General features: G+C 38.9%; 1 protein-coding gene across 5 annotated transcripts in view; it reads left to right on the forward strand.

The window, feature by feature from the left end:
- Ash1l (ASH1 like histone lysine methyltransferase) overlaps positions 1-13,531 on the forward strand; it is a 161,635-nt gene that overhangs the window by 72,240 nt on the left and 75,864 nt on the right. For all 5 annotated transcript variants that reach the window (XM_052731543.1, XM_052731545.1, XM_052731542.1 and 2 more), the window contains one exon: positions 2,752-3,487. In XM_052731543.1, the coding sequence (XP_052587503.1) occupies positions 2,752-3,487 (736 nt within the window). The remainder of the gene's footprint in view (positions 1-2,751; positions 3,488-13,531) is intronic.

Here is a 13,531-nt window from a genome sequence, read left to right on the forward strand (position 1 = left end):
CTTAATAGGGAAATGTCTGGAATTGGGCTAGAGAGATGGCTCAGTGGTTAAAAGCACTTGTTGCCCTTCCAAAGGACCTGATTTTTGTTCCTAGCATTCTATTTCTTCCTCTGGCCTCAGAGATCATCTGTACCCCGTGACATAAACACATAAGCACATATAAATAAAGTTGAAATAAGTCTTTTTTAAAGACTAGAATGATAGCAGTGTTTCTGTGTTTGTTTTTAATAGGGACTCATCTAGTCCAGATTAGACTCAAATTCACTATATGGCCAAATTTACCTTAAACATCTGATTCTCCTCGCTTTACCCAAGTACTGGATTTGTCCCCAAAATTTGATACATGCTGTTGTTACATACTAGACAGGCACTCTGAAGACTGAACTCTAGCTCTAATAACATTTTCTTAATTTTAAAAGTGTGTGTGTGTGTGTGTGTGTGTGTGTGTGTGTGTGTGTGTGTGTGTGTGTACACATGCAGACTACCATCAGAGGACAACCCTGAGAAGTTAGTTCTCTCCTCCCACTGCGGGCCCTAGGGTTATCAGCAAATGCTTTAATCCTTAGCCATCTCAACAGCACTAATTTCAATATTTTTGGATAGAGTTTTGCTATGCCTGACTTGTCTTGGTCCTCACTGTGTAGCTCAGGCTGGCTTGAAATTTGTGATAAACCTTCTGGCTCAGCCTCCTGTTATGCTGAAGTTACATTGTTATGAGCCACCAAACATGTCAGCTAATGTCACATTTTAAAAACATGTCGATAAATCCATTGATTTAAAACAATTATGACCTGAGCCGGGCAGTGGTGGCGAATGCGTTTAATCCCAGCATTTGGGAAGCAGAAGCAGGTGGATCTCTGTGAGCTGAAGGCCAGCCTGGTCTACAGAGCGAGTTCCAGGACAGCCAGAGCTGAGAAAACAGAGAAACCTTGTCCTGGAAAACAAAACAACAACAAAATGACCTGTGGATATTAATAGTAAATTAGGAGTTTAGGTACTGTTTTAGTTTCTTTCCTGTGATTAGAAATGCCTTGGAAGAAGACACTTAAGGGGTAAATGGCTTATTTTAGCTCATAGTTGAAGGTAGCAGCAGCTTGAAGCAGCTTGTCACATCATATCCGCAATCAGGAAATATAGAGGGATAGATACAAACTGCCTCTCAGTTCCCTTTCTCAAGGTATATAGTCCAGGATCCCATTTAGAAGAAGGACCCCACTTACTGTTAACTAAATCAAGATTGGGCTGAAGAGATGGCTCAGCAGGCAAATCTAAACACAATGCTGCACGCACATGCCTGACAACCTGAGTTCAACCCTCCAAATCCACATCAAAGTGGAAGGAGAACTGAAGACAGAATGTTCTCCTCTGACCTCCATTTGTGCACAGTTCCATGTATTCACCCCACACATGTATACACAAAATAAAATCATTAATTCTTTTAGAAAGATAATCTCTTACAGGCATGTTCAGAGCCCCATCTCCCAGGTGATTCTGTATTTTGTGAAGTTGACAATTAACACTCGCCTAACCCCATCACAACACTACCCCTTGTCCACTTAACACTCAAACACATCACTTTTAAGCCATAACCTTCCATCCCTTGTCCCCACACTCTCAAGATGTAAAATGCATTCAGTCCAACTTTTAAAGCTTCCAACCCTTTAAAAGTTCGTAGTCATGGAGCTAAAGAAATGATTCAGTTGTTCAGCACACTTAACTCTTCTTGAAAAGGATTTATGTTTGGTTCCAATTAAAAATAATAAGATGGATAGCCCATGAGAAACAACACACAAGAGTGACCCCCCCCCACACACACAAATAAATTTGATTCTACATAAACACATATACAAAAAGCCACAGGCATGGTATATATAATACACCTTTAATTCCAGGACGTGGGAGGCTAAGGGAGGAGGATAACCTCACCTAGTGAGTTGCAGGCAAGCCTGGCCTACAGTGTAACGTCCTGTTTGAAAAAGCAGGAAGAAAGAAGGGAAGGAACCCATTTTGCTCAGGATTTAGCTGAGTGGTGAACAACTTGCCAAATATGGGCAAGTCTCAGGATTTGATCACCAGCGTCAAAAAGAAAGACAAGGTTAGCTTCTTTTCTAGTCTTCAACTGTGTAGCCTTTGATACTTCTTTACCTTTTGTCAGTACAGAAAGTTATTTAGCCAGGAGTGGTGGTTCACACCTGAAATTGCAGCACTTGGGAACCAGATATGAGGATTAGGAATTCAAGGTAGCCCTCTAATAGAATAACCTCAAATGTAGTAGATTCAAGGCCATCCTGAACTACAGAAGACCTGTCTTAAACAAATACAAGAAGGGACTGGGAGATGGCCTAGTTAAGAGCTCTTGTTGCTTGCTCTCCAGAATACCTGGGTTCATTTCCCAGCACCTATATCCAGCAGCTCACTAACTTCAGGGAATCTGACTCCCTCTTCTGGCCTCTGTGGGCACCTTTGTGCACATGCCATCCACACACACATACATAAATTAAAAATAAAGAATTAATGAAATAAAAAGCTGGTTGATTGCCTATAATTCTAGCACTCAGGAGGCAGAGGCAGGGAGGCTCAATCACTACAACTTCAAGACCAGCCTAATTTGCCTGGTAAATTCTAAGCCAGCAAAAGCTTCGTAGCCCAACCTTGTCTCAAAAGGCTAAGAAACAAACATAAAGAGACAAAACAATTTAGATAACTCAGTGATCAATTTTTTGTCTGTATGTGCTGTGTTGTCTCTTTTAGTGAATGGAATTCCCTCCAGAAGTCCCAGATTGGTTGCTTCTATGGATGATTCTGTAGACAGTCTGTTGCAGCGAATAGTACAACATGATGAGCAAGAGTCCGTGGAGAAAAATACTGATGCCTCAATTACAACTGTGTCTGTACCACCTTCCTCCAGTCCAGGCCATAGCTATAGCAAAGAGCGAGCCCTAGGTAAATCAGATAGTCTCCTAGTGCCTGCAGTCCCAAGTGACTCTTGTAATAATATCCCACTCCTTTCTGAAAAGTTAGCAAGTAGATGTTCCCCCCATCATATCAAGAGAAGTGTAGTTGAAGCTATGCAGCGCCAAGCTCGGAAAATGTGCAATTATGACAAAATCTTGGCCACCAAGAAAAACCTGGACCACGTCAATAAAATTTTAAAAGCCAAAAAACTTCAAAGGCAGGCCAGGACAGGGAATAATTTTGTGAAACGCAGACCAGGTCGACCTCGGAAATGTCCCCTCCAAGCTGTGGTATCAATGCAAGCATTCCAGGCCGCCCAGTTTGTCAACCCAGAATTGAATGAAGGCGAAGACGTAGCGCTGCACCTAAGTCCAGACACAGTTACTGATGTGATTGAGGCTGTGGTTCAGAGTGTGAACCTTAATTCAGAACATAAGAAGGGCTTGAAGAGGAAAAATTGGCTGTTAGAAGAACAGTCTAGGAAAAAGCAGAAGACAGTACCAGAAGAAGAAGAACAAGAAAACAATAAAAGGTAATTTCTTTCTTAAGATATTATGGTCTAAATAACAGCAGTCTAACTTCTTTATTTTCTTGTTTGTGTGTGTGTGTGTGTGTGTGTGTGTGCGCGCGCGCGCTCCCCTGCTGTAGCAGATGTAGAACAAACCAAGGATAATCTATGAGGTCTTTTCCACCATGTGGATCCCAGGAGTCTAACTTGGCTCATTGGTCTTGACAGCGAGCATCTTCACTGATGAGCCAATTCCCCAGCCCCAGCCTAAGTGTCTCCAAACTATACTCTACCTATATAACTGAGTCTTCAGGCCTGCTTTCTACTCTGTAAGAATATTTTAGGTGAAGTACTCCTGCATGGCAATGATTTCAGGCTGAAGAGCAATCTGGAGTTTTAAGATCAATCTGAGCTATACTGATACTGAATTGTAGGCCATCCTAGACACATAATATAGCTAGAGCCTTTCTTAAAACACAAGGTGGCCAAAAAACATTTTTACATGGTAAAAAGTAAAAGGGCTTAATATTCAAAACACAAAATGCACCTTTAGGAAATGAATTTAAGAGTCGTTTGTGATACACAGCCAAAAGAAATTTTCTATTTTTTTGAGACATTGTCTCACTTTGTAGCCTTGGCTGGACTAGAACTTACTGTGCAGACCAGGCTAGCTTTGACCTCATAGAAAGGTCAGCCTGCTTCTGTTTCCTAAGTGTTAGTATGTGCCACCATATCCAGCTTCAGTCAGTCAGTCTGTGTCTGTGTGTCTCTGTGTCTGTGTATGTTGTGGTTTTGTTTTGTTTTGTTTTCTGTTCTGCAGTTTTGATGTTGCTAAGACAGACTCTCATAGTAACTCCCTGTCCTCCCCTTTGCCTAACACCCTAAAAACTAACATTCTGCTTTCTGTTTTGAGATTTTTGGCTACTCTTAAATGCTGATTATAAATGAAATCACATAGTAGTTGTTTTTTTGTGACTGGTTTATTTCACTGAATATAGTGTCCTCAAAGGGAGTTGCAGCAGAGGCTCTATAAGACTCTCTTGGGTCTGTTGAGGCCTGAGCAGGATCACAAATGCACTTCTATAGAGAGATCTTCTTGGAGGAATGTATCAAGGACCACCAAGGTTGCTCAAAATATCTGTCAGAGACCTCACAATGAATTTAATGACATTAGAAATGGTAGGCATTTGCCTTCAGTTTTGTTGTTTTTATTTTCTTGTTTTTGTAGACAGGGTCTTACTGAACTGCTCGGGTTGACTTTGACCTTGCTCTTGTAGTCTTGACCGACTTTGAATTCACCATCCTTTTTGCCTTAGCCTCCAGCATGTGTATTCCTTTTTTCTTCTAAGTTACATCCCCAACCCTGACATGTTCATTTCTAACAAGCTCCAAGCCTGATGTTGATGCATATGTCCCCTGGGCAGCACTTGAAACATTACTACTGTGAAGAGTTGATAGATGTGACAGGATAGCAGAACATTGGTTTTTGGCAGGAGCATGAAATAGAATCTTAGACACAGGAGTAGAAACATTTGGCTGGTTGGATAGCAGTGAAAAGAAATAAGTCTCCTAACATAGTGAGATATAGCCCGTATCTGCACAGCTTGTTTGACATTTGAAATAAATGTATAGGCTAAAGAAAAAGTTTATCATCATATTAATAGATAAAGGAATATAATTTGACAAAATGTAAAATATATTCACAATTTTTAAAAAATGGGGCTAGAAGGGGAGTCAGTGGTTAAAGAGCACACGCTGCTTTTGCTGAGACCCCAAATTCAGTTCCCAGCAACCAAGCCAGCTAACTGACTGTTACTCAAGCTCTTGGGGATCCAATGCTTATCATGCACACACATTAATTAAAAATAAATTATTTGTAATGAAAAATAAAACAAAATTTTAAAATTACTTAAAAAAATAAAAGAAAATACAGCAAAGCTGGAAATGATGAACTAACCCTGTAATCCCAGCACTGAGACAGAAACCTTGCCTTGAAAAAAAAAATCTAATAATCGGGACTGGGGACATAGCTTGTGGGTTAACTTACTTACTTTGCAATCAGAATTCAGATCCCTAGAAACTAATGTGAATGCTGGGTAGACATGGCAGCCCACCTGTAATTACAGTCTTGGAAAGTGAAGACAAGGGATCCTCAGAGCAAGCTGGGTAGTTATACTCTCCATTTCATGGTGGTCTCAGTTACATGGAGAGACCCTGCTTTATTGAAAAAGGTAGAAAAGCTATTGAAGATGATTCTCCATATCAACCTCAGGACTCTTTATATATTTGCACACACACACACCCATACTCACAAAAAATAACATACATGTACACATACACCACAGACAAACAAACATGAACAATGGAAAAGGAGCTAGAGAGGAGGCTCAAAAGGTAAAGAGCCCTGTCTGTCCTTGCTCAGGACCCAGATTTGATTCCCAGCACCCACTTGGTGGTTCACAGCTATCTGCAACTCTAGTTTGGAAGGTTGAGTCAAGAGAATCTTGAGTTTAAGACCATCCTTGGTTACATAGTCTTAAGACCCTGTCTTAGGAAAAGAGGTCCTGGGTTTAGTCACTCACACTGGAGGGGACAGAGAGGAATGACAACCCCATTCACTGGGAAAGAGATTCCCTTACTAATGAGAAAACTGGATAATCCACATGTAAAATAAAAAGTAGTTGAACCTTTTTACCCACATACTATTTTTAAAAGCTCAAAGTAGACCAAAGACTTAATCATGAAATCAAAATTATACTATGCTTGGACAAAAAAGATAGGGGAAAGTCTTCATGACATTGAATTTTGCCATGATTTTGACGACCAAAAATACAGAGAACTTGGCTCTTGTCAAAATTCGTGTGCTTTAATGTACAAAATGTTTTGTGCATTAAAGGGTATGATCAAGGCAGTGGACATACATTCCAACGATTGAGATAAACTTAACTAAAGTTTAGATTGACTAACGGATTTCTGAAATTCAGAAAGAAAAATAAAACACTTAGGGATTGACAAAGGAATTGCATAGACATTTTCCCAGAGGGAATATACAAAATAGATGCTCGGCATGAATAATAAAACCACAAAGAAGTACTAATACTCTATGGCCTTTATACTGTGTATTAAATACATTGATTAGGGATAAAAGACTGAAAAGTATTGGGGATTTCATGGAGAAATTCAAATGCTTGCACAATACCGATGAAAATGTAAAATGTTACATAGCTGTGGGAAATACTTTGCCAGTTCATCAAAAAATAGTTATAACCTCTGTACTATAAGACTAAGCAGTTCTGACCCTAGGGGTCTACTCAAAGTAGAGTGTACTTAAACACCAGTGTTTATAATTCATTGTTACATTAAACAAAAGGCAGAAACACACCAAAGTTTTATCTGTAGACAAGTGGTTAATTAAAAAGGCAGCTTTATATGCAATGACTTATTAATTAGCCTTAAATACTGATACATTTTTTAAAAAATTATTGCTGTTGTATGTTGTACATGTGGACTTGTGCTGTAACAGCATGCATGTGGAGATCATAGGACAACTTTGTGGAGTCATTTCTCTTCTTTCTGTAGATTAAACTCAGGTTATTAGGCTTGCAGAGCTGGTGTTTACCTGCTGAGCCATTTTGCTGGCCCTAGATAAACTTTTTTTAATTAATTAATTTTTAGATAAATTTAAAAAGATGTAATACAAGTGAAATACATCAGATGATCTCTGAGCATTGGTTATAGGACTTGTGTTGTAAATGTATCCTTTGTGACTGGACTCCACAACTCTTAATTTTGATCAGTTGTGGCTTTTCTGTAATGGTCTCTGTTGCAAAGAGGAGTTTCCTTGGTTATAGGTGAGCTATACTTATGTGAGTATAGGGTAAATATTTAAAATGTAGATACAGATTATGCTGTTGTAGTAAAGTAGCAGTGGTGAGATTTCCTCCAAGATCTATAATTCATTAGCCTTGGATAATTGGCTAGGTATTCAGTACCAGACATGGTTTACCTTAGAAATCCCATTAGAGAGCTGTTGGTTACCTCTAAGATATGTGTACCTCTATTGCACCCTTAGGGTTATCGTGCCAGAGTGTTAGATGTTTTGGTTTATAGTCATCACAGCTGAATAAGACTGTTGGTTGCTTCCCTCCTTTGGAAACTTGCATGGTTGTCTGATCCCCACGTGTACATACACACACACATAGAAAGAAGAAAAGGAAAGGAAGGGAGTTAGAGAAATACTATGGATACAGAATACAAAATTACTTTATAGGTTTTTTTTCCAAGACAGGGTTTCTCTGTGTAGCTTTGCGCCTTTCCTGGAACTTTCTTTGGAGACCAGGCTGGCCTCGAACTCACAGAGATCCGCCTGCCTCTGCCTCCCGAGTGCTGGGATTAAAACCGTGCACCACCACCATCTGGTTTAAAGATTATATTTTTTTTTAAGTTACTGAAACTTTATTTTAAAGAACTTAGAAATAAAAAAACATCATGCATCAAAATTAACCAGACCCTAAATCTGTATGCTTCAGTGAACTTCTATGCAGTTAGAGTAGTTGTCAAGTTTTACATTAGGTTATACGCTTTCTTTTTTCTTTGTCTTTTCTTTTGGGGGGGGTCAAGATTTCGAGACAGGATTTCTCTGTGTAACCCTAGCTGTCCAGGAACTCACTCTGTAGACCAGGCTGGCCTCAAACTCAGAGATCTGCCTGCCTCTGCCCCCCAAGTGCTGGGATTAAAGGCATGGGCCTCCACTGCCAGGTGGGTTTTACACTTTCACTATCAAATATATTTTATGCCCGCTCCCCCTCACACACAAATAAACCCAAAACAAAAAATTATTCCAAAGCTAAAACTAGAAAAACAACCATCTTTATATCTTTTTTCATAACTCAAGTGTCTGTTCCTGCCTTCAAGCCTTCCTCATCACCTAGTATTTACCCCTTTTCTCCTCTCTACATGTTCTTCTGGACCTAATGTGTACACACACACACACACACACACACACACACACACACACACACGTACACTGTGTGGTTGGTTTAATAAAGAGCTGAACTGCCAATAGCTCGGCAGGAAGTATAGGCGGGACTTCTGAGCAGAGAGAGGAAGTAGGAGGAGATAATCAAGGGACAGGGGAGACATGGAGGGAGTCAGACATATAGAATGAAAGAAAGATAAAAAGCCACATGGTAAGATATAGATGAATATAAAGAGTTAATTTATGTTATAAGAGCTAGTTGGGAACAAGCATAAGCTATAGTCCGAGCTTTCATAATGAATAATAAGTCTCCATGTCATCATTTGGGCACTGACTAGAGGGACAGAGGAAGACTTTTATTATAGGCTAGGATCCACATATGAGGAAGAACATGACCTTATTATTGCATATTCTAAGTCCATCCACTTATCTACACATTCTGTAATTACATTTTTCTTTAACACTTCATAATATTGCATGTTATATGTGAACCAGATTTTCATTATCCAGTCGTCTGTGTACGGACCACTAGGTTGGTTGCATTCCCTTGCTACATTGAACAGAGAGCAGCTATAGACATGGACGTCCTAAGATCTCTGTGGTAGGGTATTGAGCTTTCTGGGTATGTTCTCAGTAGTAAAATAGCTAGGTCATATTGTAGTCCTATTTTTTAATGTTTTGAGGAATCTCCAAACTGATTTCCATAATGGCTGTATTAATTTGTGCATCCATCAGCAATGAATAAGGGTTTGTCTTTTTCTACATCCTCTTTAACATTTGTTGTCAGAGTCCTTGATGACAGCCATTCCTGCTGGCATGAGGGGGCATTTCAGAGTAGTTATAAATTGCTATAGCTTGTTAAAATATTCTCATATTCTGTGGGCTGTTTTGCTCTGCTAGTTGGTTTGCTGAGTAGAAACTTCATTTAAATTTGGGGACAGTTCCTATGCAATGGTCGTTCTATTCAGAAAACTCTTTCCTGTGCAGTGTCTTAAAGAATGTTCCTTATTTTCTTCAAGACCAGTGGTTCTCAACCTTCCTAATGCTGCAACTCTTTCATATAGTTCCTCCAACCATAAAATTATTTTCGTTGCTACTTCATAATTGTAATGTTGCTACTGTTATGAATTATAACGTAAATATCTGATACCAGGATATCTGATATGCAATGCTTGTGAAGAGGTTGCCACCCATGGGTAAAGAACTGTTGTTCTAGACATTTCAGTGTTCAAGTTTTAAATTAAGGTCTTCGATACATTTTGAATTAATTTTTTTGCCAGATATCAATCTAATTTTATTCTGTGTCATTAGATAACCAGTTTGGCCAGCATCATTTATTGGATAGACCGTATTTTTTCCAATGTGTGTTTTACTTCCTCTGTCAAAACTTATGTGGGTTAGCTTTGTCATTTTATTTCTGGGTCCATAGTTTACTCCATTGGTCTACCTGTCCATTTTTATGCCATCACCAGGCTCTTTATCACTACACCTCTATGGTGTAAATTAAGGACTAGTATCATAATGCCTTCAACAGTGTTCTTAAAAGTTCTTAGCAGGGCTTTGACTGTTCCTTTTTGGTTCCATATGAATTCTTGTATTGTGTTTTCACAACCTGTGAAATATGACACCAAAATTTTGATTAGGTATTGCATTAAACCTGTGAATTAATTTTGGTAGTTTTAACAATTTTCCCAATATTCTGCCAATTCAGGTGCATGGAACATCTTCCCGTTATCTAATATCTTCTTTGATTTTCTTTTTCTTTTTAAAGGCAGGATTTCTCTGTGTAGTCCTGGCTGTCCTGGAACTCCACTCTGGAGACCAGGCTGGCCTCGAATTCACAGAGATCCACCTGCATCTGCCTCCCAAGTGCTAGGATTAAAGGCATGTGCCACTTTGTGATTTCCTTTTTCAGTGTCTTTAAGTTTTCATTTTAGAAGTCTGTCTTAGTTAGGGTTACTATTGCTGTGATGAAACATCATGTCTAAAGCAACTTGAAGAGGAAAGGGTTTATTTGGCTTACACTTCCACATTGTAGTCCATCATTGAAGTCAGGACAGGAACTCAAACAGGGCAGGAACCTAGAGGAACTCTGTCTCAAATATTTAAGAGTGCAGTGGATTAATTTCTAATCATCCTCAATAAAAGTACTTAGCTCACATACGCTAGACCCTAGATTCACAGTTCCATATAACAAACAGTTCACTTACATCACTCTTCATTATCAAAAGCAGTGAGGGCAGGAACTCAATGCAGGGCAGGAACCTGCAAGCAGGGGCTGATGCAGAGGCCATGGAGGAGTGCTGCTCATCCTGGCTTGCTCAGCGTGCTTTATTACAGAACCCAGGACTATCAGCCCAGGGGTGGCACCACCCACAATGGGCTGGACCCTCACCCACCAATCACTAATTAAGAAAATGTCCTATAGCTGTATCTTATGGAGGCATTTTCTCAGTTGAGGTTCCTTCCTCTCACATGACTTTAGCTTGTGTCAAGTTGACATAAAACTATCTAGCACAAGGTCGTTCTTTGGAGGTTTTGTTTGTTTGTTGAGACAGTCTCTCTACATAGCCCTGACTGTCGTGGAACTCACTGTAAACTGGGCTGACCTAGCCCTCATTATGTAGACCAGGCTGGCCTAGAATGCACAGAAATCCTTCTGCCTCTGCCTCTCAGAGTTGTGATTAAAGACATGTGGTACCACACCTGCCTGGAGTTATTTCAAATGAGACAGTTTTCCTAACTTCTTTCTTTGAGAGTCCATTGTTAGTATACATAAAAGCTGTTGTTATTTTTTTTTAATATTGATTTGTACCCTGTAATTTTACTGTGTTTGTTAAGACCAAGAGTTTTCTAGTAGACTCCATAGGGTCTTTTAAGTAAAGAATCATGTCATCTACAAATAAATTGGTATAAATTAACCCTTTTCTTCCCTGTTTTTATCCTTTTTGTGTCTTTTTCTTGTCTAACTGCTATAGTTAAGACTTTGAGCACTGTGTCAAATAGGAGAGGGGCAAATGCACATCCTGATTTAGAAGAAATGCTGTTTGTCTCCATTAACTGTTGGCAATGCTTGTTGTATATAAACCTCATTATTTTGAGGTATGTTTCATCTGTTCCTAACTTCTCCAGAACTTTTTATCATAAAGTCATGTTAAACTTAGTCAGATGTATCAATTGAAATTATTATGTGGGTGGTTTCTGTTCTTAAGTTTATTTATATGGTGTAGCACATTTATTGATTTGTGTATGTTGACCCAATCTTGACTTTCTGGTGTGGAGCCCATTTCTTTATAATGTATAATCTTAATGTGTTCCTGGTTTTGTTTGAAATTATTTTGTTTTGTTTGGGTTTGGTTTGGTTTTGTTTTTCAAGACCGGGTTTCTCTGTGTGGCCCTGGCTGTCCTGGAAGTCGCTTTGTAGACCAGGCTGGCCTCAAACTCACAGAAATACACCTGCCTCTGCTTGAGTGCTGGAATTAAAGGCGTGTGCCACCAGCACCCAGTTTTGTTGAGAATTTTTGCATCTTTGTTCATCAAAGAATTAGTCTGTAATTTTCTTTTGTATGTCTGTCTTTATCTGGTTTTGTTATCAGAATAATACTTTATTCATAGAATGGATTTGATAGGGTTCTTTCTGTTTTGTAGAACAAGTTTAAGAATTGGTATGTGATCTCCTTGGAATAGACTGCAGCAGTGACTCTGTCTGGTCTTAGGCTTTTCTTGAATTGAAGGGATGCTTCAATTACAGTTTTTATGTCATTGCTTTAATGGGTTTCTTTGAGTTACTTATATCGTCTGTATTTAATTATAATAGAGATGCATTAAGAAATTTTTCTGTTCTCAGTTATCTGGCTTTTTAGGTTGTAGGTTTTATTTTATTTTTTTTTCCATACAGTGTCTCAGTATATAGCCCTGGCTGTCATAGAACTCACTACATAGACAAGGCTAGCCTCAGACTCACAGAGATTGGCCAGCCTTGGACTTACAAATGCAGAGATTAAAGGCATGTGCCACTACACCCAGCTGGATTATAAATTTTTATAGTAATCTCAACATTCTTTTTCATTGGAGTCTTTGTAATGACATTCTTTTGTTAATTTATGTCTTTTCCCTCTCTGTCGGATTAGTAAATTTGTCAATCTTACATTTTCAATGACAATTTAATCTGTATTTAATTAATTTCTTCCCTTTATTATTTCTTGCTGTCTACTGTTTTTAGGATTGACTGCTTGTTGTTCAAGACACTTGAGGTGCATTGTCAGTTGTTTATTTGCTATCTCAGATTTTTTTTTTACTATCTTAGATGCCTGAGGGTTTTGCTTACATGTATGTCATGTGCGTGCCCGGTGCTCGTAGAGGCAGAGAGGGTGTCAGACCCCCTGGGACTGGAGTTAGAGGTTCTTGTCAGCCATCACATGAATCTGCATCCTCTGCGAGAGTAGCCCATACTCTTGACTACTGAACCCTGTCTCCAGCCTCCTCCTAGATGTTTAAATATGAGCACTTATTGCTGTATACTTTGTTTTAGGGACTACCTGGACTACATGCCAGAAGTTCTGATAAGTTGTGTTTTATTATCATTTGTCTCTAGGAATTTTTTTAATTTCCTTGTTCATATAAATGTGTTGTTTAAACTTCAGATATTTTTGTGGTTTCTATAGTTGTTCTTACTTTGATTCCTAGTTTTATCACATTGTGGTCTGATAGGACATAAGAAATTATTACCTCAATATTTTTGTAATTGATGAGACTTGACTTGTGTCCTATGATGTAGTTTATTTTGAAGAAGGTTCCATGTACTGCTGAGAAAATTGTATATTCCACATCTGTTGGGTGGAATATCCTATAATATATCTGTTATGTCCAGTTCATCTACAGTGGTGGTTCTCAGCCTGTGGATCACAACCCCTTTGGGGTTGCATATCACATATCCTGCATATTGTATATTTACATTAAATATATAGAACAATAGCAAAATTATAGTTATGAAGTACCAATGAAATAATTTTATGATTGGAAGTCACCACAACCGTATTAAAGGGTCACAGCATTAGGAAGGTTGAGAACCACTGGTCTGCATTATGTTT

The sequence above is a fragment of the Peromyscus californicus genome, unplaced genomic scaffold (assembly GCF_007827085.1).
Source record: "Peromyscus californicus insignis strain IS unplaced genomic scaffold, ASM782708v3 Scaffold_9__1_contigs__length_137607984, whole genome shotgun sequence".
Taxonomy (NCBI): Eukaryota; Metazoa; Chordata; class Mammalia; order Rodentia; family Cricetidae; genus Peromyscus; species Peromyscus californicus.